Below are 25,023 nucleotides of genomic sequence, written 5' to 3'. Positions count from 1 at the left end.
TGCTCCAGCATGTAAGCTGGACAAGAACACGCTGGCTACAGCTGTTACATCAGTGTCAAGACCAAAGCCAGGTGCAGGAGTACTTCTAAAATGCAAAACTGTGTTTTTTCCCCCGCAAGGGAGCTGCAACTCTATCCAAGACAATAGGAGGAAGGTGAGTAGAGTTAAACTGTGACATCGTGTGACCACCAGCAACACTGCTCTCAAAATAAAGCACCACATACCGCACCAACTGCTAGCTCAGTTCCTCCCCCTAAATAAATGACAAGTTTCCTGCCTGTAGACTGCAAGTTATGTTAACACAAAAAATATTTATTAGATTTATTTTCTGCCTTTTTCTTTTTTTAAAGAACTCAAAGCAGCTTACATTATGCTTCCAGTCTTATCCCTGTGAGGTAGGTTGGGCCCAAAATCACCCAGTTGGCTCCATGGCTGAGCAGGAACTAGAACCCACATCTCCGTAGACCCAGACCTGTGCTCTTAACCGCTATACCACACTGGCTCTCGCCAATTAAATTAAACCAAACACATGCACAAAATATACAAATATGCACTTTCTATTTCTAGTGTGTCTTCATGCTGAATCAGTTGGATGCCTTCAAACTTTATTTTATTTATTAGTAATACTTATATACCACTTAATATGGTGAGTGGTACACATAAACTTTAGCAAAACAGTGTAAACATTTTAGCTGACAAAGTGTAAAATGTCACTATTTAGGAGAAATAGCTGTTACCCACAGAAAGAATGTGAATTCCTGTGGCTTTTTTCTCCAGGCTGGAATCATACCACACTGTCAGATAAGGTGTGAAAAAACAAAGAAAACATTTTTCTTCCCAGGAAATTGCAGAAGCCAGCCGAGCAACACACGACATTGCTTCCTTTCTTTCCCATTAAACGTCATTCAAAGATTGGATTTGATAAAGCACAGAATGTCAGATTAGCTATGCAGACCAGTACAACCAGCCAGGTGACTATTCATGGCTGCTCTGAGGTAATAGCAAAACAAATACCTACAGCAAAAGTACACAAGATCCTGTCAAACTGAACAGGCTGGGTTTGCCATAAATGACTACTTGGACAAAAGTCAGAGGGATAAGAGAAGAAAAACATTAAGAAAAACTATGTCTATTATAAACGGCTATGTTTCTGGCTGTATTCATGCAAACATTGACTTAAGTTTAACCCACACAGCTGTTCATTTCATAAAAAGCAGTCTTAAACTGTGAGAGAAGTACAATGAGTGTTACTCTTTAAAGACGATATATGTGCAAACTCTGCATTATTTGTTTTTGTGAATGTTACAGGTAAGACCTAGCACTCTCCTTGTTTGAGTTATCTTTGTGCACCACAAAAAGTAAAACTATATACTGAAGGAACCCTCAAAGTTCCATTCATTTTATTCCCATTCTTTCTTTTATCTATGTCCTAACTACTTCCTTTTCATCTTTGTTTTCTTCTTTTTCACGAACTCGATTATTTAGACAATTTTTATGCAGTAAAACAGGGCATTTTGCAGGGAATTCTTACAAAGGATTGCCATAAGTCAGAAACAGCTTGATGGCATATATATAACAACATATAATTTCAATCACAAAAGCTCTTATTAATTGCTCAGTTGCCTAAGGTCTACTTAACCCCAAGTAATTTCACCTTCTTTGTTTCTCAAACTCAAGGAGGTTTGAACAGATAGCTGTTGACTGTCCAGATATTTTCTGATATATATTTGGATATGAATCAGATATAAGCCTCAAGAGGAGATAACTTTCCTCTTTCCTTCTCTAGCAAACCGAAATGAAATCTTAGAAATCTTTGCTTTTTTTCAAAATTTAACTGGTTACAGACCAGTATAAATCAGAGTAGCATTCTTTGGAGATGTGAGAGAAGCCTCTGCCCATGTAAACAGTTGAATCCAAACTGAACCTTCTCCTCCTTTCCCCCATTTCAGAAAAGCTTCTGATCCCACCCTCAGGGTACGTCCCGCTGCTTGCAGACTAGATGTGGAAACACTAGACAGTTCTGAATTGCTCGGCTCACTTTATCTGTTACCTCTGAATAAGATCAGGGAATCCTCCCCCCCACCGTGTCCCTCCCACTCTGAAAAGTCTCCCTCCCTAGGAGGGCTGGTTCTCATGCCCTGCCTGAGAAGTTTCACGAGGTAACTGCCCAATCCTCTGACCCTCTCCCGCTCTTCCACCTCCTCCTTAGAATTGGACAAATCCATCTGAACAGACCGTAATGTGTGAGATGTCCTTCCCACTCCACTACATTAAGGAAGTTTGTAATGTACTTTGCCAAATGACGCATTATGAAAAACCTACTGGCTTCTAGGTTTACTCACCCCAAATTAGTTACACATATCTGATAGCTACATGGTTGTGTGATCATCATTCAGATGTGTTTTTAATTCAACAATTCAACTAACTAACAGAAGCTCAGTGCAGACAAGATTGAGATGCTGCTTGTGGGTGATTCCTCTGACAGGGTGGAGGGAATTCAGCCTGTTCTGGTTGGGGTCATACTCCCCTTTAAGGATCACAGCTTGGGAGCTGCTCCTTGGGTCATCTTTGTCACCTGAGGCCCAAATGGCCTCAGTGACATCAAGTGTCTTCTACCAGCTTTTGCTGGAGGCCCAACATCTGGACAAGGATAGCTGGTTTCAGTAATCCTGCTCTGGTAATTAGTTAAAGAGGTTGTGCAATGCATTCTACCTGGGGCTGCCCTTGAAGACTGTTTAGAAGCTGCAGATTTTGCAAATTGCAGCAGCCAGATAAATAACACAGACCAGAAGATCCAATCATATTACACCAATTCTAGCCTGCTTGCATTGGCTGCCTAGATGATTCTGAGTCCAATTTAAGGTGCTGCTTTTCACCTATTAATCCTTACATGGGTTTGGAACACTTCTCCCAACTGCAAACTACCTGCACACTACGATCAAGATCTGGAGCCTTCCTCCAACTGTCTATTCCAAGGAAGGCTCATTAGGTGGTAACAAGGAGAAGAGCCTTTTCAGTGGCAGCCCCCTCAATTATGAAACAAGCTCTCTACTGGGGTCCACCTGGCTCCAACTTTGATATCTTTTCAGCTTAAAGTTAAGACTCATCTACAACAATTAACCCCAAATCTTACTAAAATGTAACAAATTTTATATTTTATTGGAGCATTATGTCATCTGCTTAACAAGTGGCTTACTCGTACCTATTGTAAGCTACTGCAACTTTTTTTAAAAAAAGTATTTTTAATTCTGTATTGTGCATTTATGATGCTTTTATTGTTATTGTATTTTGTATTGTATTTAATCTGCTCTTGTGAAATACCCAGATAGCTTCAATTATTGGGCAGAATATTAATATTAAAAATAATGGAACCTGAATGAGTTTTACAGTGTGAATGTGAATACCATCTGTAACCTCACTGGCTAAATGCAAGAGAGTATTGCCATTATTTTGAATTTCCCTTCTTGGATCAAAGCAGTTAGTTCCCATTCAACCTAGAAATAGTTCTTCTTAGAAGAAAAAGGATCTTGTATATCGGATTTTTCATAATGCAAATATATGATGAAAACATGTAGATATGCCACTACAGTTTAATATCTTAAAGATCTTACATAACATAGAACATTTTGTTGATTTTCTTTTTTCTGTAATATCCTCTACCAGATTTTTTTTGTCTGGTTCTGTAGAAATAAAGTAAGACAAACAACATTCGTTTTGCATTCATTACTGCTCTTTCTTAATAACCTCTCCTTGTCTAGATATCAACTGCTTGAGGGTAACAGACACCAACAAGTATTTGATACCATCTAGATAGATATCTTCTCCGGCTACTCTGTAATATAGGTTGATTTTCAATTAGCAAATATAGAAAACATTGCTTTAGGCAAAATGCTTTACATCTAATTACATTTCTTACATGAATGTACAAGAAAGTGCATTTAAGGACCTGAATTCTTACTTTCGAAAATTTCTGTGACTCATAGAACTATGCAAAAAGTTTAGACCCATGGAAGTCAATAGTCAGCATTTAGCAACTTCCTTAAAATGTGCATTTTTGTGATTCCCCAGTCCCTATCATTGTCCCATCTTCTCCTATACCTAGCAAAGTACTTGAATTATTGAGCCAACGCAAATATATTTAAATTGTTCTAATGGCAAAATATAGTGTTGCAGAATGAGCTTAAAGAAAACATAGCTTTATTTTCCAGCAGCTTTAATACTGAAAGTTTATTTATTTATTATTAGATGTATATGCCACCTTTTTCTTACAAAGAACTCAAAGCAGCTTACATTATTCTCCTCTTTCCACTCTCAATCTTATCCCCACAACAATAACCCTGTGAGAAAGCTTGGGCTGTGACTTTGCGACTGCCCCAAGGCACCAGTTGGTTTCATGGATGAGTGGGGACTAGAATTCAGATTGCCTGTGTCCCAGTCCCACACTCTTAACCACTACCCCATACTGGTTCTCTGAAGGTTCATCAGAAATGCATAAACGGAGTAGGAAGGACCTTGTTAATTTGCACATTGCAGTTTCAGTCATTAATATAATCTGTATATCACCCCTATGCACCTGAGGCACTCTGTCAGCTTCTATATTCCTATTTTGAAACTGAGACATCCAAGTGTAATGGGAGAAAACTTGGACAGGGATAGGGAGAAGAATTAATTTATGCTTTCCATGATTGAATGTGCAAATAAACAAAAAATTGAAGGCCTAAACCTCCTAGCTATGCAGGGTGTAGCTAGTATGCCAAGAGTTGTATGTCCCTTCTATCTTGGATTGCATCATTAGTGGCCTCTTTTCCATTCTTTAGCAATGTTTTGATTCATACATTGGAAAGTATCTGAAATTTAAGTAAAATTCATAGTAACTGTTACTATTGTTTTCAGTCTAAAGTTTAAAACTTCCTATATTTTTGAGCAATCTACTGAGAATCCATTGTCTGATACGCAATATTATGTGTCTTTGAATTATTTTTTTACCAATGCAATGCTACACATATTTTCCTAGGTAATCCTACAGTGTCCAATGGGTCTTATTCCCATGGAAGTGTGCACAGGATTGCAGCCAAAGGCACGGAGCACAGTGGAACTTGTTTCTGAGCAGGCATGCATCAAATGGGGCTGTTATTTTGTTAGAAATAGAAACTATGTTCTATATTAAAAGAATGAGGATATGGTTTGATGCATAACACTCTTGGTTCATCTGATCCTGCAAAATACTCAGCCATCTGCTTCATTTTAAGTACATGAACAGTTCTATTGACTCTGAAAGAAAATTGAGCATTCTCACACTTTGTAAAATTGGCCATACTGTAACCATGGTCTCTTCCACATAGCAAACCTTTGACAATGGATAATGTGTTTATGATACATTATGATCAACTGAATCATAACTCAGCAGTGTGAGAGATTCTCCTAGCTGTATCTGAATAGAGATTTATAACAATGAACCATCAGTGCTTATGGTGTGTGATGAACTGTGTTACAAATACAATTTGGTATTCTATGAAAAGCATCTCAAGAATGAAGCACAGAATCTCAAAAAATAAAGCGGGGAAAGGACAGGATGAAACCCATGATTTCCAAAGAACTTAGTGCAAAAGGGCAAATTTCTCCCTGGCAGATGAAACAGCTCTCATGGGCATTTCCTTAATTTGTTTGGTTGGTAGCAGGGAAGAACACCCAATTTACAGCCACAGAGCAATAAAAATAATTACTAAAAGGAATCAGAGAAATTGATTTTAGATCGTATTAAAGTTGTTCTAGCAATGTGATCCTATTCATGTTTACTCAGTAATGATTTATGTAGTACTCGTACCCTGTGATTTCAGTGGGACTTACTCTTTAGGAAGTCTGCATAGGATTCCAGCTTTAAGATGCCAGTTGCTTAATGTAACTGATGAATTTTTAAAATGCAGTGAATGATTTAGTTGAGGATATCTGCTAACCTTAGCAAGCTAAACAAACAGAAATATCTTACCTGCAGAGAATGTCAGCTGGATCTGTTCTTCAATGATCTCAAGTGCAATAAAATCGTGCTTCTCATTAAAACGCCCATTATAGAGAAGCAGGGCATTCCTTTCTCTGGTTGCAAACCTACAACAGATGGGGAAGCACAAATTTCACAGAAAGAATTCTTTACAGCCAAGTAGCTCTGTAAACAAACCACATAAGACTTGCCAGCCATTCCATTAAAACAGGACAAGCTCTTACTTATATCCCTAGATGTAAAATGGATCATTTCCCTTTCTGTTATACCCTAGCAAAATGCCTGTCCTAATGGTAGATTGGACACATGGAGGAGACAGGGGGCTCGATTTACACACACACACACTGCTGCAACCTTTAAATGTGGCCTAAAATAGTTTTTAAAAGGAACAACAAGAACACCAGCAGTAAGCGGATGTCAGTGGTATTTGCTTTCAAGGATGTGAATTTAGGATTGCAGTCTAAATATTCCTAAATTTGAAGGTCTCTTACTTAGCCACAGCTAGAACCTGCAGTCAGCTGGTGCAACAACATTCTTACTTAGCCAGTTTGGCCCCCATTTGTCCCATCATGAACTTGGTGTTCTAAGAGGCTAAAATGATATTATTTCCTTAAGCAAGTATACACTGGCATTAGATTTGTGGAAGTAAAAGGGGGAGAAAGAAACTGCTCAACTTTGGGAATGGGTAGCAACATAGCTAAAAACTAATGCAAAAATGTGGTAAGAAGCTTAATGGAAAAAAGGAACAGCTTGTGATGAATAAGCAGAGGATATTGTGATAAGCTAAGGATACTTTTTCCTTAGCTCTTTTTATAGCATCTGCTTTTTCAGTTATGGCATATGGCATAACGCACAGCCTCTACGCAATTTCTAAACTAGACAGTGTGGACAGCTAGCAATCTAGTTTGTGGGCGTGTGGCTTATTATAAAAAATATAAGTTTCAGTCAAGTGGATGAGCTTTATTAGATAAAACATTTGCCTCTGAACAGAGTTTAAGACTCGAATAAGTCTGGCTTCCTACGATTATACGTATACTGCCAAAGCATGAAACCCTCCCCACTTTTAAAATTAATTTCCTAATTCTGGGCCATTCTTGAAGAAAATATTCCCCAGCTGTTCAGAGTAATTATAAAAAATAAGACCAAGAAGGCATGTTTCAAAATGAGCAACAAACTTCTGGATGAGATATACTGCAAAAGCATGCCCATGAAAAGTCATGTGCTACTGTGTACTTATGCCCTGGTTTGTGGCCACTGCAAACATGGATGAGCAAGTATTCACACAACATGGAAAGAAGGAAACTTACATGAGAGAGACAGTGAAATGGAAGCGTTGCCTTAAGCCCTTGAAGGTGACAAATGACTCTGGAGGGAAGCTTCTTGTAGTCATCTCACAGTAAGGTCTCTCGTATTCACCAGGGGGGCACTCACATTTGAAGCCTCCTATGAGCAGATTAACACAGGTCCCTCCGTTCTTGCACACACCTGGTGCACAGCGTCCAGAGCGAGCGTTCACTTCACAGTACTCTCCTAATGGAGAAAGAGAAATATCTGTCAGATATGAAGGCATAATAGTATCTTTCTAAAACTATTAGTAATTTAAGAACCCATGGCTAGGGACTGTAATGACTTCCACGAATTCCACTAGGAGAGAGAAAAGGCTGTCTAATTCCATAAATTGCTAATGCAAGCTTCATGATTCAAGCTGGGAAGCACTTGGCCAACAGGTCTCAGTTGCTTAGCCTTGGCCACACCAGGCCCCATGTTTTGCAAGCAGGATCTTTCCTACTGAAATGATGAAGAACATAAGAAAAGCTATACTAGTCTGGGCCAAAAGCATATCAAGCCTAGCATTCCGCTTGTGCAGTGGCTAACCAGCTGACTTTGTGAAGTTCAGAAGTTGGATTTGCGTGTCAGAGCACAGTTCCATTCACGCTCCTCAGCAATTGTCACACAAAGGCATATTGGCTCTGATACTGGAGGTAATATTTAGCCATCAGGGCTATTGCCATTGACAGATTGTTCTGCTTGCGTTTGTCCAATTGTCATCGCTGCTGAGAAAAGACCTTCTACAGCATGAGGAAATCAGAAGAAAAGCACACAATTTAACCATCAAAAAGGTGATTAAAATGTCATTAACAATATGCAAATGTCAAAAGAGTTTCCACCCACATTACAAGGATAGTGTTCTATCTGCGGCTTAATCAGAACCAAACCTTCTGTTACTTACCGATCACAATAAAGTCTCTCAGGCTACTGTGTTTTTTGCACAATAAAACATTTGAATCATTGAAAATGGCACAGGCCTAAATAAAAGGCTAAGTATGGACTTGCCCTATTGAAACTGGAAGGGGATATCTACTGATAAAGCCCTGACTTCTCTTTGGACTGATGTCTTGATGAAAGGACAATTGATGACAAACAAGGAGGACATTGACATGAACACATGTACGTGCAGAAACACGACAGACCCAAATAAACAAATGAAGGAACAGCTGTCGGTATAGTCTGCAAGTTTAAGCCACTATTGTTCTTATGAGCAGAAATAAGAGCTCTGGAATCATTAAATCATCCCACATCATTGAATGTAAATTCTTAGTAAACACTTGATTGAACAGTGCAAGTTTCACCAAGGTCAAGAATGTCTCTTGGTAAGTTAACAAACCAGTATGCTCACTAATATTTTTTGCCTTTTTCTCTCCTGCCCTATTTGGAAGTGGTCACTTCCATATTTGAATGGTTTTCTTCCTCATAATTTCCACCCTGAAATCAAGACTGCAAATTTTAAAATATCTGATGGTCTCAGGAAAGTAGCAATAGAGAAAGTAATGCATAAAAATTCAAGATGGGTAAGGGGAATATTTGTCTTCAATGAAAGTTATTTATCTTTAATGAAAGGACATATAGGAATTCTAATGAAATAATAAGCAATAGCACCAGGAAGCCAAACTTTATTTGCTCAGGGCATGTTTACACAATCAATTATCCTTGGACACTAACTCACGAGCTAAACTAAGCATTCAATTTATTTATACCTTCAAGTTGTGATTGTGAGTCTGGAGGAATCTAAATGAGTTAACAATGCCTAGCTAATTTGAGAGTGCTCAACCTTTCTCCTTTCCCATCCAAAACTCAGTAATGTTGTAAACAGGATCAATGGGACAGAGAGGTTAATAGAATACTGTGTTTTCTGGAAATGCACAGTGAACTGTGAAAAGCCCAAGACAGCAAGCAATAGTTTGACTGAACACCCATGGAATTCTTCAATTGTGTAGGCCAGTCTCCCTAGCCTTGTGCTCCCCAGATGCCTGGGACCAGAATCCCAGCATCCCTGACCATTGGTTATGCTGGCTGGTGCAGCCTGGAATTGAAATCCAAAACATCTGGAGAGTATTAAGTTGTAGAAGTTGGTATAGACATCTTCTCAGTCCATTACCATGGATTTTCTTATACAAGTTATCACTGTAGGAGTGGTATGAATATCTCTCTATCTGGATTGATTTACATATGGAACCAGCTTGTAAACTGACCATGGCATAGGCTCACATTTTCCTTTAATGTTATACAAAAGTGAACTGTGGCTACACCTTTCATGGAAGCTTTCCATGCCTTCTGTAGACAGTTCAGGGCAGCAGGACACATTTTTCATACACGGGCCCAGTGTGGATATGTGACTCTGGAGCTCAGGATCTTTATCTGAGCAAAGTTCTGCTCAGATAAAGATCCTGAGCTCCGGAGTCACACATCCGCACTGGGCCCGTGTATGAAAAAAATCATTCTCACACATATTCATATTGGTTGCTTTCTGAACTTAAGGATTTTCTGTTTCTGTGACTGCCACAATAATTCTCTAAGTCTAAGAATGCAATTTGGAGCATATATAACAGAAAGAATTATTTCTAAGTAATCATGTTTATGATCAGACTGCAACTCTTGCAGATAAATTTTTTCGGAGGTATGTGTCACCTTGATGTTCCAAAGGTGCTATTCTGGACTTGTGCACAGATAAGCCAGTGAAAACATTGGGATGTTAAAGATTGTACTGTGTAAATATTTGAATGTGTGAGCCACAGTTCAGAGAATGGAAGAGTGATGTTTCACGACAATTTTTCTTAAAGTCACTGTCAGAATTGGAAATGGCATTCCACAAATAAAAGGAATTAGTTGGTGGGTGTGCTGGGGGCAAGATGATGGGGAAATATGAGAGTGATCAGCAGCAGAAATGAGATAGCTAGTCCAGGAAAGATTTTAATTGATATTCTATAGCTACTGTCTTCTTAGCTTCACCAACTGGAATGTTGGCTCAAGAGTTTCTCTGAAAATGAATTTGGCCCTCAGACTGAAAGAGGTTTCCCACTCCGGATAAGCTACAATTAATTGTGATGGCTTGCAACACTGCTCCTCTCACCCCCTTTTCCAGCATGATTGCAAAGAATTCAAAAACTCTCATTTCTTTTTTAATTAGCCACAATTAATAATTTCACCCAGAACTGAAAAACAATTAAACTTAACACCCATTTCATGTGAAACAAGCCAATCTGAAACCATTGCTTCTGATGCTAGTCTAACTTTAAAAACATAGTTAAGTTCCATCACAGTTTAAATTTCCCATCTAGCTCTCAATGTTGATAATTCTAGAACAGAAGCAAAAGCTTCTAATTGCATTGCAGCCCCACTAGGGAAGAAGATGGGTGCACGCAGGACTGAGGGAAGGCTAGTCTTATTATGGCCATGATAAAGCACAGGTTATCATGGTATCTGAACACAGCCAATAGCATCCCTGTTTTCTCCTCTTCTACCTCTTCAATCCCCTACAATCTCACAAAAGAAAATAAGCAGCCTTGGGATTAAGATCTCTTTTTCTCATTTAGATTAGAAAAATATTTTTAAAAGGACGGAAAAAAATGCTGTTGAGATTAGGAGATATTTGGGGCACATCTGGTAAGGAAAAAAAATCACCTCCAGACTGCAGAAATTGAAAACACATTCTCAAGATTATATACTTATTTTTCATTATTTGTGAAAGGCTGCCCAGTGTCCTTAATCCATGATATCAACAGAAGTGATACAAATAGCAAGACAGTTGGCTTCTTCCATTTTAACCTTATTTATTGATGGGCTCTTGCAACATTTATGAAAATAAGTTCATCACTATAGGGATATAAAAGTTTCAAAAAAGTAAAAATTGTAGGACTTTTTTCTGTCTATGCATGCATAGGATTGCATCTAAATAACTGAAAATGTGACCTAGGTATAAACAACTACTTGAGGATCTGAGTATTTAGGGAGAGTAGTCAAACAGTTTACCCAGAAGCTATAAAAGGCAAGTTTAGCCTTGTTAACTGTACAGATAGGGTTTCATTATTGCACACACCTTCCACCTCCTTAAAACTACCTTGCCTTAAGCCAGGAATGCGATAGAATGATGCCTTCTATTCAGTTAGCCTTGGGCAGAGTAGAGCAGCCCATGTGGGATTCCCTACCAATAACTGCTGCAAATAGTAGACTGTTTTCTTCAGTTACTCAACAATGTGCAGACTAACTATATATATATCCTTTAATTATTCAGCGAGTAAACATTATCCACTATAAACAAACAAGGAAGACAATGAGGCACAATGTAGCCTACCTGTAGCAGTTTGCTATCTACTAACAACATATTTCTGAGCTATGGTTACTAGCAAAAAACCACTTTGTGTTATAACATATTGAGATTTAAGCTGCAGTCCTAGAGTGTACTACTGGATAGTGTTACCTACTTCTGGAGAAACATACTTAGGGCCGTACTACCCAAAAATGGAAAACCCTAACACAGGGGTCCTCAAACTCCTTCAATAGCCAAACAGCCAAACAGCCCGAAACTCTCAATGGTTGCATGTACATTTTACATTGTACAGGTAACAAAGCCTTCCCCTTGAAAGCCCATGCTGGAGAACCCACAGGGTTGAGCAATACCCCACAAGCAATAGTCACTTCTGGACTTCGCCATTCAAACAGCAGCAAAACCACTACAACCACTTCATTACTAGCTAAAGCAGCCTCAGAATGATACTAGGCTTGATGGTATCAGTATCAGAAGTCACTGAGAACCAGCAGGATTAAACTGCCTGTCTCTCTTCCAAAACAGGTCATCATACAGAGAGATTAAGATAATATCTGTGCCAAAACATGGCCTGAACCACAATCGCATTGGATCCAGATAATTAATTTCATCCAGGAGCATCTGGCAATGGCAGGAAAGGAATATTTTTTGCTTGCTTAAAGTTTTGCTTGCTTAAAGACTAGGTCCAGGGCTCATGTCTTCAGGCCTGATCTTACCACCACCTCTTTCATGCAACCAGAAACTGACTCCCACCCCCTCAGAGGCATTAATGGCTGTTCACTCCCTGTCAGATTTTGTAAGTCACATGGGGCAAAGATTGAATACAGAGATGTACAAATGTATAATTTTGGAGAGGGAATACAGCCCAAAAGCATGTGTAGAAAAAATGTTTTCTTTTCACACAGTTACTTTTACAAGTTTTTCAGATGCACTCTTAATGTTTGTTTTTAATAATATCCTTAGCTAAAAAGGAAAGAAATGATAAATCCAAACCCAAAGTATTAAAATGGATGCATTCGCAAATTCATTTAGTTATTTTATTCTCATGCAAGTTCAGTACTACTGAAGATTCCTATTATACAACTCTCCACACACATCATTTTGAGGAAGGAAGGTAATGACAGGACAGCCAGTTAAAATGTATCACCACATTGATCATGCAACTTAGTGGCTAGACCTCATAATACTTACACTTGTAAGTCAGAAGTAGCCCTAGTTCTTGAATTCAGTGTAGGAAACGCCCATACAATGCCTTCCTTGAAGGCTTCTGCACAGAGCCCTGAAGTCCACGATGAATAATAATAAAAATTACTGGGTTAGGAAGGGTTGGCCTCTCTTATATTTCTGCACAGCTCCCAAGATGGAGAGAATACTAAAAAAAAATTGAAGTGCAACAAAAGAGCTAGTTCTTAACATTCTGGGGATCTGAAGGGCATGGCTGCTGCTTCTGAGCACTCTTGCTCCATTCCATACCACGGTAAGTGAGAAATAAAATGTGGAGGGGATCTGATGCAGCTACTTCCCTATCAATGCTACTCCTCCCTAGCAGCTAGTAGTGGTTACAATAGACTAATAAGTACACGTAGAGGCCAGCAAAAAAAGGAAACAACCAGCTTGCTTGGACAAGGAGCAACAATTGTTATGGTGTAGTGGACATCACCAGAACTAACAGTTAAGAATAAATGATTGCTTGCAGAGACAAACAATGAATGCAACTGAGTAGTCAGGATTTCTGAACAGGGTTCCAATCTAGAGGATCTGGGCAAAACAACAGTGAGAGCAGGTGAGTGAAAATACGTCTGTCACATTCTTAAACACCTTCCCACATTCCATTAATTTCATAAATACTTGTATTATATAACATTTACATAAATCTTGCTGGATTGTGTCAAAGTAAACGTATTTCATAGGTTAAAGTGATGACCTTTCATCATGATAAAAAACAAACTATGCAGTTGCATTACTTAAGATTTGCCACTCCATTGTTTTCTTCAGAGTGCCTTTCCTTTTCTAAAATACAACAGCATTGTCAGAGGAATGTCAAAGAGTGGCTATAGTGATTTTAAATGCATTTTTAGCTTTAAGAAAATATGACAAAACATTAAGAGAGTGTTCTAAACTAAACCAGATCCTGTAACAGAGTACAGTATCCTTTTGGGAGAAGAACTGTGCTTAGATGAGTGGCAAAGGATTTTAGACACAGTCAGTGAACCATGCTAGCCTGAACAAAAGAACCTTTGCAATAACAATGAAAGAGTACTTGCCACAAATTACAATGCTTCACACAACTGTACTCCAGAATTCTAATTATCCTAATGTTCATGTCCCAGTGCCTTACAATCTGTTCAACCGTCAAAAGTTTCAAGTGCACTTAAATCTGTGTACATAAATACATGCATATATATGCAAAACTAATCAACAGTAATATCCCTCATAGCAGATGTCTGTATCACATTAAAGGGGGCTTAATTTCTCCACCCTGAATAAAAGGGACAATTAGGAATTGCTGTATTATGTCTGAACCTTTCATTTGCTCTTGTCTTTAACATTTTAGAAATAACTCATGATGAGGGGAGACAGCCCTAAACAAGCACTAACCCTTAAAAAGCCAAGTTCTTTTCAGAAAGAAGAATAATTTTCAGTGATGAAGGAATTCAAATTGTTGCATTAGTTTACCATTCACACAAATGGGTAAAGTAAAAATTGGGACAAGCGGTATTCCAGCACACCTTATTGTTAACTTATTAACAACTCCTAGTTCAAGTATTTGGAAAGAAGATTACTTATTTTCTGCTTCTTTGGAGCTTAACTTTTGCAAAGCAACAGAGCAGCATTCAGAGCCACTGGGAACCAAACCAAACAGTTGTGACAATTTATGAAAAATAGACCTTTACACAATGGCTGCTGCCCCCAGCCTGATTTGTTTATGAGAGCCAACAAGAACCTGCCTATTTGTTTATGACAGCCAACAAGACCAGCCAAGAAAAACTCCTGCTGTCATCACACTGATACATGTTAATATTAAAACTTTATGGACTGCAATAACATGGATTCAAATTTTATCTTTTATTTATTTATTTATTTATTTATTTATTTATTAAAACATTTTTATGCCGCCCCATTCGCCGAAGCCTCGGGGCGGCTTACAACAAAAAATTTAAAATAACATTTTAAAATATATACAATAAAATACAAATATACACTATAAAACAAGCCGCCCTGGCCAAATAAAATTCAATAATATTAACATTTAAAATACTGCTTAAATAAAAAGGTCTTCGCCTGGCGCCGAAAAACAAATAACGACGGCGCCAGGCGGACCTCTCTGGGGAGCGCATTCCATAACTTAGGCGCCACCGCTGAGAAAGCCCTCCTCCGAGTAACCACCCTCCTAACTTCTTCCATGGAGGGCTCCCGGAGAAGGGCCTCTCCCGCCGATCTCAGGGGGCGGCTGGGCATATAAGGATGTAAGCGCTCCTTCAGGTAACCAGGACCCAAGCCGTTTAGGGCTTTATAGGTCATAACCAACACCTTGAATTGGGCCCGGACTTCAATGGGAAGCCAGTGAAGCTGACGGAGAACTGGAGTCATGTGAACATAACGTCCAGTCCCCATCAGCAGCCTGGCAGCTCTATTTTGGACCAATTGAAGTATCCGGACCGTCTTCAAGGGTAGCCCCACGTAGAGCGCGTTGCAGAAGTCCAAACGGGAAGTCACCAACGCATGTGTCACTGTCGCAAGGCAGTCATTCTCCAGATAGGGGCGCAGCTGATGAATTAGCCGAAGCTGGAGGAAAGCACTCCTCGCCACTGCTGTTACCTGAGCTTCCAGTGAAAGCTCTGGGTCGAGGAGCACTCCCAAGCTGCGGACCTTGTCCCTAAGAGGGAGTGCAACCCCATTCAGGACAAGGTTCAATTCACCCTCTCCGAAGCCCGATCCACCAACCAACAGGACCTCCGTCTTGTCTGGATTGAGCTTCAGTTTATTGGCCCTCATCCAGCCCATTACCTCGGCCAGGCACCGGTTCAGCACAGCCACTGCCTCACCTGGATTGGTGGAAAACGAGAGGTAGAGCTGGGTATCATCAGCGTACTGATGGTTCCGCAGCCCACACCTCCTGATGACCTCTCCCAGCGGTTTCATGTATATGTTGAACAGCAAAGGGGACAAAATGGACCCCTGCGGTACTCCATGGCATAGCTGCCATGGCGCAGAGCCATAGTCCCCCAGCACCACCTTCTGGAACCGGCCATTGAGATAGGAGCGGAACCACTGCAAAGCAGTGCCTCCAACCCCCAATCCCGCAAGCCTATCCAGAAGGATACCATGGTCGATGGTATCGAAAGCTGCTGAGAGGTCCAGCAGAACCAACAGGGACGCACTCCCCCTGTCCTTCTCCCTGCACAGGTCATCATACAGGGCGACCAAGGCAGATTCAGTACCGTACCCGGGTCTGAAGCCGGACTGCAATGGGTCCAGATAATCAGTTTCATCCAAGAGTGCTTGGAGTTGTCCCGCCACCACTCGTTCTAACACCTTGCCCAGAAACGGGATGTTGGCCACTGGTCTATAATTAGAGGCCATCTCTGGATCCAGTGACGCCTTCTTCAGGACCGGTCGGACTACCGCCTCCTTCAAAGGGGCCGGCACCCGACCCTCCCTCAGAGAAGCGTTAACCACTTCCAAGATCCAGGTTCCAATCCCGTGCTTGGAATCATTTATTAACCAAGACGGGCAAGGGTCCAAAAGGCAAGTGGTTGGACGTACTCGCCCAAGCACCTTGTCCACATCATCGGGCCGCAATAACTGAAATTCATCCAATAAATCTGGACCAGACGGCAGCATTGGTGTCTCCTTTGAAACCTCTGAATCAATAGTGGTGTCCAGCTCGTGACGAATCTGAGCGATTTTCTCCCTGAAATGCCTGGCAAAGTCGTCACAGCGGGTCTTTGAGGGTGGAATCAGGTCTTCCTTTGGACCTGGACGGACCAGGCCTTGCACCACTCGAAAGAGCTCCGCCGGACGGCATTGTGAGGAGGCAATGGAAGCGGAAAAGAATCTCTTTTTTGCCGCCCTCACCGCCACAGCATAGGCCCGATAGTGGGCTCTTAAGTGTGTTCGGTCAGATTCATCTCGTGATTTCCTCCACCTACGCTCTAGTCGTCTCCCAACCTGCTTCATCGCCCTCAATTCAGGAGTATACCAAGGGGAAGAGCGGGCTCTGCCCGGTGGGAGAGGACGCTTAGGAGCGATCGTGTCTACAGCCCTGGTCATCTCCCCATTCCACAGTTCGACCAGAGCCTCGACAGGAGCACCCGTCTTGTCAGCCGGAAACTCCCCCAGGGCCTTCAGGAATCCTTCTGGATCCATCCGGCTCCGGGGGCGGACCCACATAATCGGGTCCGCACCCTTACAGAGGGAGAAGTCGCTCTCGAGCATAAACCTCACCAGGAAGTGATCTGACCATGACAGGGGAGTCAAGCATAAATTCCTCACCCTCAGACCACCCTCTTCCTGCCCCGTCGAGAAAACCAGGTCCAGAGTGTGTCCCCGTTCATGGGTGGGGCCGGTGACATGTTGAGACAGCCCCATGGCCGTCATGGAGGCCATGAAGTCCTGAGCCGCCCCGGTCAGACTAGCCTCGGCATGGAGATTGAAGTCCCCCAGGACCAACATCCTGGGGGTCCTCAACACCAGGTCCGAGACAGTCTCCGTCAGCTCAGGCAGGGAGACTGTTGGGCAGAAGGGTGCGCGGTACACCAACAGAATCCCCAGTCTGTCTCGGTCGCCCAACACCAAATAGAGACACTCCAGCCCTGGTCTCGAAGGGACCGGAAGTCCCGTGAGGGAGATGGAGGCTCGGTATACCAAAGCGACCCCCCCTCCCCTCCCCTCCAGCCGTGAGCAGTGCTGGACCAGATACCCGGGCGGGCACACTTGGGAGAGGGCAACATCCCCCCCCTCTCCCGCCCAGGTCTCCGTTATGCAGACCAGGTCAGCCCCCTCATCCACAATCAGGTCCTGGATGAGGGCAGATTTGTTATTGACCGACCTGGCATTAAGCAACAGCACCGTCAGGCTGGAGGGGCGACTGACGAGACTCCCTGGCACCCTCTGGCTGGGAGCAAAACCAGAAGTAGGGACAGGTGTCAGCCATCTGTCCCTCCTTCTTCTATGCGGACACGTTAAGCTCCCAACGCTGTTACGTCCCCTGCCCATAACCACCTCAATGGCGGCACCCGTGCGCTCCCCAGGAAACATAAGCGGCAGCATGGCCAGGGACGACTCCATAAAAAGATTTAAAATACTACTAAAAACACACACACACACACACACACACACACACACTCACCCCTCACTCACAGCCCAGCAGGAGGGCCTACCATCGCCAAGCGCAAGCCCCTGGCCAGCCCCGCCCCCTGCTCGGCCACCTGAACGGTGGCGACCGTCCTTTGGCCGACGCCCTTTGTAGCCGCCGGCCCTGCGTCCCCCGCCTCGTCCGAAGCACGCCTGCCACACGTGCTGGGGCGTGGCGGAGCAGCCAAGTGGGCGGTGGATGGCGGCGCGGTCTTACGCGGCCAGGCAGCGGCTCCCCTCCGGCGCGGCGCGGTCTTACACAGCGAGGAGGCGGCCCTCCTCCGGCGTAGGCTGCCGGGCGCAGTAGGTGTTGCTGGTGGCGCGCTCCTCCCGCGGGCTTTGTAGCCGCCGGCCCTGCGTCCCCCGCCTCGTCCGAAGCACGCCTGCCACACGTGCTGGGGCGTGGCGGAGCAGCCAAGTGTTCCAAGCCTCCACAGGAGGTTTTAATGTGTTCCAAGCCTCCACAGGAGGTTTCATTCTGATAAGCAGTCTGTAAGTTCCATCAGCCTAAGAAACAACCATCAACCAAACAAACTAACTGGCCCTCAAATCTTTACATTGTTTCCTGAAAACAAAAACAAAAAACCAACAACACAAATTTCCAGCCCAGTAAAAAACAGTGAGCTGTAATTTGGGCTACCCCTCATACCCACAACATATAGCAGTTTGGTTCCCACCCGGCCTCTTACATCTGGGTCTTTTCTACCTGCATTGCTGCCTAAATGTGGTGCTGCAGAAAAGTAGATCATTCTTATGCTGCATCAAGCAAAACTATTCCACAAGCGCAAAATGTTGGACCTGCTCTTTACTCCCTGGTAGAAGCATGCACATGATCAAGGTGACACTCTGAGATTATGGACTGAACGGGAGGTGGAGAAATTAGGCTTTAGTGATTACACTGATTTTAAGCATATCACTTTCATTTACAAAGCTCCCTTAATGCCAGCACTTTAAAATGCTTTTGTAACATCAGAAATCCTGTCAAACCATTTTAAAGCTAATTAAAAAGAGCAAACAAGAATGCTGAATCTCTGGAGTAAGTTTCAAAAGAGACAGCCCAATCTTTTTGATCTGTGGAAACATTTCCACAGGCAAAAAAGCACCAGATGCAGGAGTGGGGGTGGGCAAGAATGCACAAGGTTTTGGTAGACGAGACTGCACTGCACTCATGGCTCTTTGAATAGGTCAACTGATGTAGGATTCTGAAAACCACACAAGACAGAGATCTTTCAGGAATCAGTAGCTTAGATAAAAAATACAATTAATTTTATAGCCATCTGGTCAATAGCGTTGTAAGCCAAAACTTGTGCAGCTGCCCAGCATGTATCATGGCAGAATGTTAACTCTGGAGGAGATTTGCAGCACTTTGATTCTGATTTACAGTGAAATATCTGCTGGCTGTTTTCCCTCTTAGGACAAAACCAAAGCGTGAACCAGACTTATAAACTAAGTACTCAATTCTGCACAAAAGATAAAAAAGGGCTTTGCCTGCAGCTAACAAGATGTCTTCTTTCACTAAAACGAATTAAATATGTCTTTCTAAATCTATGGATTTGGTATATACTCACTAAAAAATGGGTTCTGAAGGGCCATATATACACAGGCTGAAACTTCAGCAGCTGCTTCTTGTAAGGAGAAGATTCATGAGTGGCAATTTGAAGCAGACAATGAGCATGGAAGAGGGTGTACTGAAAGTTTTTTCTTCCATTTTTCATTGCAGTTACCCAGTCAAAACCACTTCCCTGCATCCATGTAACATGCAAAGGGCAAATAGTTCAAGACATGCAATGAAAAATAATTCACCACCACTTTCTGCTCCAAGTCACCTCTTACAAAAATGCTTGCCTCTACAAGAATGAGTAATCACAAATTTAATATATATTAATGCATAATGTACACTTTTGTTTCCATGTCCACAGTAAAGGACATACAGAGAAGCATCATCATTGGAAGTTCTGTTCTCTTACTGTGGAATTTCTTTCCCCATGCCTAAATATTCTGCCTAAACATTTTGTGAAAGTGTCAGAAGTACATGTTAAAAGTAGAGCTACATATTAGACCAGAGTCTTCAGCAAGTCTTTAAAAACAAACAAAAAGATTCCTACAGGTACTGTGCAAACACTATGTGGTCAGCCTATGAAAAATACAGGAAGTGAAAAGCAAATGGTGCACAAGAAGAATCCAACTTTTAGCAAGTGGGATGAAAGTTTGTTACTGACCAGCTGAAGGACCAGAAATGAAATCTGATGTCAAATTCTGCAAAAGAATAATTCTTTCATTGTTGTAAAGGAAACTTTGCAACATAGTAAAAATGCATAATTCTTTTGAATGCAGTTTGCTTTGCAATTGACAAAATACGTGTCTTTAAGATGCCACAAGATTATTTTTTGTCACATGACCACAAAAAAGAGTCAGGGTAAAGCTCTTCAGTCACTGATCTTTAAATAAAAGACCATTGTCACAAAACCACAAGCAAATTCACAAGACCACTACATGGGTGGGTTTTTCCACCTTGATTCTGCCCAAACCACAACTCCATGTACTTCAATTCATACTGAAAAGATTTGTATCAGCATGATAAATGACAATTTATGTTTGCAACAAATAATTGACACCCACAATTCCCACCTGACACTTTGCCCTCACCCTCCATTTACATGTGACAGAATTTGGAGTTTTAATTTTGCTGCACGGGGGGGGGGGCTGTTTCTGAAAGAGTAGGCATAGTGGCTACCTCTGATGACACAACCTAGGTGGGGCCCTCAGTTCCAGGGCAACCCACTGCTACTGCCAAATGTGTCGGAACACCACTTTTTGTGGAGGATCATCCCTCAATGCTGGGCAGCCCCTCCCTTCACTTCCACTGTCACCATAAAGCTTTACCTCTGTATACATTTCCCCCCAATTTATTTATTTATTTATTTAAAATATGCTGTCCCAGTACTAAAAGTCTCTGGATGGCTTACAAAAAACAAAAAATCAATCATAACAACGACAACACACAGCACACTGCATCCAATAGGATAAAACCAATTAACTGTTAAAATATGGGAGAATAAAAAGGTCGTCATCTGACACCAAAAAGAATAAAGCAATGGTGCCAGGCAAACATCCCTGGGGAGTGTGTTCCACAATCAGGGCGCCACCACTGAAAAGGTCCTTCTTCAAGTAGCTACCCTCCTGATTTCCTTTAAAGAGGGCTCCCAGAGAAGGACCTCTGCCTCAGATCTCAAGGGGCAGGCTGGCACATAGGGAAGGAGGTGCTCCTTCAGGTACCCAATAAGCCTAAGACAAACTGATCAGAGATACAAAGAAAGTTCTAAAATACACAATATTATATTAAAAGGAAATGAAAAAGAAAACTTATGATTTAAGGTACTTGTTTCTTTCTGAATATGTTTAATGTTACCTTAAAACCCTATATTTTTACTGTTACCACAAATCAGGCATTGCAAGTCCCAATTCCTGTCCCTTAAACCAATTCCTCTATCAAGCTTCAACCCAATTATCCCAGAGGCCCTCTAATGAGGACTTGAAAAGTGGTCTACTCTCCAATGGGGTTTGATTCCTACCTGAAACTTTTAAGTCTGTTCACCAGGCTTTCTATAAACAATACTTCCATGGAATATATACAGAGAAATACATACCTTGCTTCCTACCTAAAAAGACAGAGAAGAACAAGAGTTTGGGGATCTTTCTATGCTATAAGGCAATGTCCCTCCTTCCTTAGCACAAACATTGTAGGAACATTGAGAATATGAAATAAAACTATTCCAATCTAATTTAAACTCACAAATATTATGTCTCCTTATCACTCACCTCCTTACATCACAGGAAGTGCATTCTGTTCCAGATAATTATAATTAGTGGGTATTCCTATTTCAGAAATGTCTCATAAAAGCTCTGTGTGCCTTACTGTTTGAAATGGAACACTCCTGAAGACAGAGAAACTTTCATCATGTATAAATTACATCCAAACAAATGTAGAGCTTCAAAGTATGGGAGACAGGGTAGGTAACAAGGTAGAAGAGACGCCTTTTTATTAGGATGTAATTTCTGGAGGGAAAAAAAGGTGTTTGAGGATAGGGCATATTTGTTATAATCTAAGCATTAAGATCAGTCTACCTTCACAAAGAGATGAAAGATGTGTGATTTTCTTCTAATTATTTTTCTAAGCATGTTTTTTAATATGGCAAAGTGAATGCTTGGAGTTTTGAAATCAGGGTGCTGAGAATTACCACTCCAACAAGGATAGTCTAGTCTTTTAGGCCTTTAATAAGATTTTTTTTAAAAAATACAGCATATGAAGGGAGCAACCAGTATTACTGTTAGAGATTTTGTATATTCCTCAATTGTCAACCTATTCTCAGCAAAGGTGTATGCCTACACCACATTTATGACTACATGCTCCAGGGACAGACTTTCTCAAATACAGCCACCATTGGGGAGCGGGGGGATGTTTGGCATAGCTACCAAGACCCCAATAGGTTCATTCTACTGAATGCCACTCCTTACTATGCACACCCTGTGGCCTAACTTCCAGACAAAGCTCAAAAGCAAGTCTGAGAACCCAAACTCCAGGGGTTTAATCAAGGAAGCCAAAAGACCTAAGAAGTATGTTCTAACATGGAAGCTATCAGGAGCAGGCCAGAGAGGAGGAACAAGCAAACTTGCCACCCTGGCTCCAGCCTGGCTGAACTGCACCAACCGGTACAAAAGATGAAGACCTACTTACCTTTCTGTTGAAGGGGAAGGAATGGAGGACTCATAGGGGAGTCCTCTGTATTCCCCTCCTGGAGCAACAGCAGCTCCCCATTTCACCATATCTGATTTCACTTACATGGTCTTGCATTTCAATCTCCTTCATTGTGTTCATAGCTCTATCTCTGGTCATGGAACAAGACATCTGCAGCATCCTATCACACTCTAGATGTTGAATAGGGGCCTAGATTGCCCTCTTTTTTATTATTTCCCACCCATTTTTCTTTATAAACATGAGGAATAAAAAAGAACCAAAATGATAAACAATCTACCATAGAGGTCACCATATTTTACCAACATCTCTGGCTTCACAATTTATAACAGAAGCACAGAACCTCAGACTTCTCAAGCCTAAGTCCAAACCCAACCCATCTGTGGTTCCAGTGTGGCCCTCTAAAGTTTCTTTTCTGTGCCCCACACTCTTTCCCTTGAGCACCACACCTGTTCTGGCTTTTGTTAATCTTTTCCCTATGCTAAATGATTGAAATTGCTCTCCTAGGGCATAGTTACTGGTAGAAGTTGCCTTGCTCACTGGACTGTAGCACCCAAAAGCTTCTGAAATAGGCTCAACATTCTTGATTTATGTTTGCTTCTGAGAATACAAGTACACATAAAACTGGTTCTAAAATCTTATGGTTTAAAACAATGGCCCTAATCTAGCAAACCCAGGATAAACACAAGAACCTCTCTACTATTTCATATTAAGCAGGTATTCTAGAATGTTTTATCTGGTGGTGCCAATAGTCCTCTTCAGTTGACCAAATTTGGGATTAATAAAACTGTGGAGGATGTGTGTTTGCAATCACCCTGATGATCTTACCCCTGAGCTCATTTAATCAGCTTTTCTGTATAGAATTAACACATGATCTTCAGCCTGGGTCACTCAGCAACATATATCACTACACACCATCTCAGATGTATGGAAGAAAGGTAACCATTAAACCAAATGTTAAAATAGGACATATATTGGCCCAATTTATTATACTTACATCTTTTGTCTATGTACCTAATTTTACACTGACAACATCTCAGCAAACTAAAATCCTTTAACTAGAGATGCCAAGGACTGAACACAAGAACATCAGAATGTGTGGCACATTCTCTGAGATACAATTCTTCCTTGATACTATGTATTCATAGTTAAGTTTAAGGCAATATCTGGCCTTAAATTTACACTTATATTAGCCTTTGATTGAGTAGCCCTTTCTTAATTCCATAATATAGGACACAATGTTCATTACACAAAGATCAGAACTTACCCGTGTAGTCTTCATAACACTCACAAGTGTAGCCTCCCTCTCGGCTTCGACAAAGGCCATTGTTTCCACAAGGGCTGGAGTAACAAAGGTCAATCTCTGTTTCGCAGTAGTCACCTGTAAACCCTGGGGGACACCGACACCGTAGCCCATTGATGGGGTGGATGGGTCGGAACAAGACAGTGTTTGAACTGATAAATGGAGCAGAGCTGTCAAATTTAAGTACAGACACACACTTCATGTAGTTTTCACAAGGTTCCCGTAGACAAATATTGTCATCAAAAGGCAGTACTCGTTGGGTAGATATCAAAGTGAGGAGGGTCCTGTTGAGGTATATCTGCTCCTGAAGGTCCTCAGAGGGGAAGAATTTGTCCCGAATGCCACCCGGAAGTAAGGCAGAGAATGTCACATTCAGAATATTGGAGCTAACATCTGTGTCGTTCTGAATATTGAAGACAAAAATGCCCTCTTTAGTTGTTGACAGCACGGTAGCCACACCTTCCACAAAGAGAGCAAGTAGTGGAGAGAGGAACTTCTCTTGAGACATGTTTTCCAGTCGTACTGTGATACTGTTGGTCAGCATGTCATCAGTGATGATTGTCACCCGTAAGGTGCAAAGAGCTGTAACACTATGAATGCCATCTAGAGTGGGTGGGAAAAAGACAGAGAGAAGAATCAGACTTTCCCAGAAACATTATTTCAAATGCTTTCACACACCTGGCTCAGACCTCTCCAACACAGAACAAATGAAGCATCTCATGTATGAGAGTGTCAACTAACTTCTGAAATAGCCTGTAACTGCACCACATGGGGCAGAAAACCTTAGATGTTCTTGGGTAGGGAAGTGATGTTTCCATTTCCTTTCCAGGTATGCATCACAGAAGCAGAAATGGCTGTCCTTTCTTCGGAACAGTTTTTCCCCCATACAACATTGCTGGAAAGGAATTGAAAAGATGTTGGTTCCTTTTCCAGAAACATCTGAAGCCTGAATTTGTATGCAGCAGGGAGCAGGTGGTGATGCTCAGCTAGTTACTTGGGTCCTTTGCTTTTGA

The 25,023-nt window shown here is 41.7% G+C and overlaps 1 protein-coding gene across 5 annotated transcripts in view; it reads right to left on the bottom strand.

Annotated features, from left to right (window-relative positions):
- CELSR1 (cadherin EGF LAG seven-pass G-type receptor 1) overlaps nucleotides 1–25,023 on the bottom strand; it is a 184,989-nt gene that overhangs the window by 88,399 nt on the left and 71,567 nt on the right. For all 5 annotated transcript variants that reach the window (XM_044423373.1, XM_044423374.1, XM_044423376.1 and 2 more), the window contains exons 2-4: nucleotides 23,975–24,613; nucleotides 7,303–7,525; nucleotides 5,987–6,102 (exon numbers count right to left, since the gene is read on the bottom strand). In XM_044423373.1, coding sequence (XP_044279308.1) covers nucleotides 5,987–6,102; nucleotides 7,303–7,525; nucleotides 23,975–24,613 — 978 coding nt within the window. The remainder of the gene's footprint in view (nucleotides 1–5,986; nucleotides 6,103–7,302; nucleotides 7,526–23,974; nucleotides 24,614–25,023) is intronic.

The sequence above is a fragment of the Varanus komodoensis genome, unplaced genomic scaffold, assembly GCF_004798865.1.
Source record: "Varanus komodoensis strain SLA01 unplaced genomic scaffold, ASM479886v1 scaffold13_3, whole genome shotgun sequence".
Classification (NCBI taxonomy): Eukaryota; Metazoa; Chordata; class Lepidosauria; order Squamata; family Varanidae; genus Varanus; species Varanus komodoensis.
The sequence above is the reverse complement of the archived record's forward strand: the minus strand, read 5'-3'. Positions and strand labels throughout refer to the sequence as shown.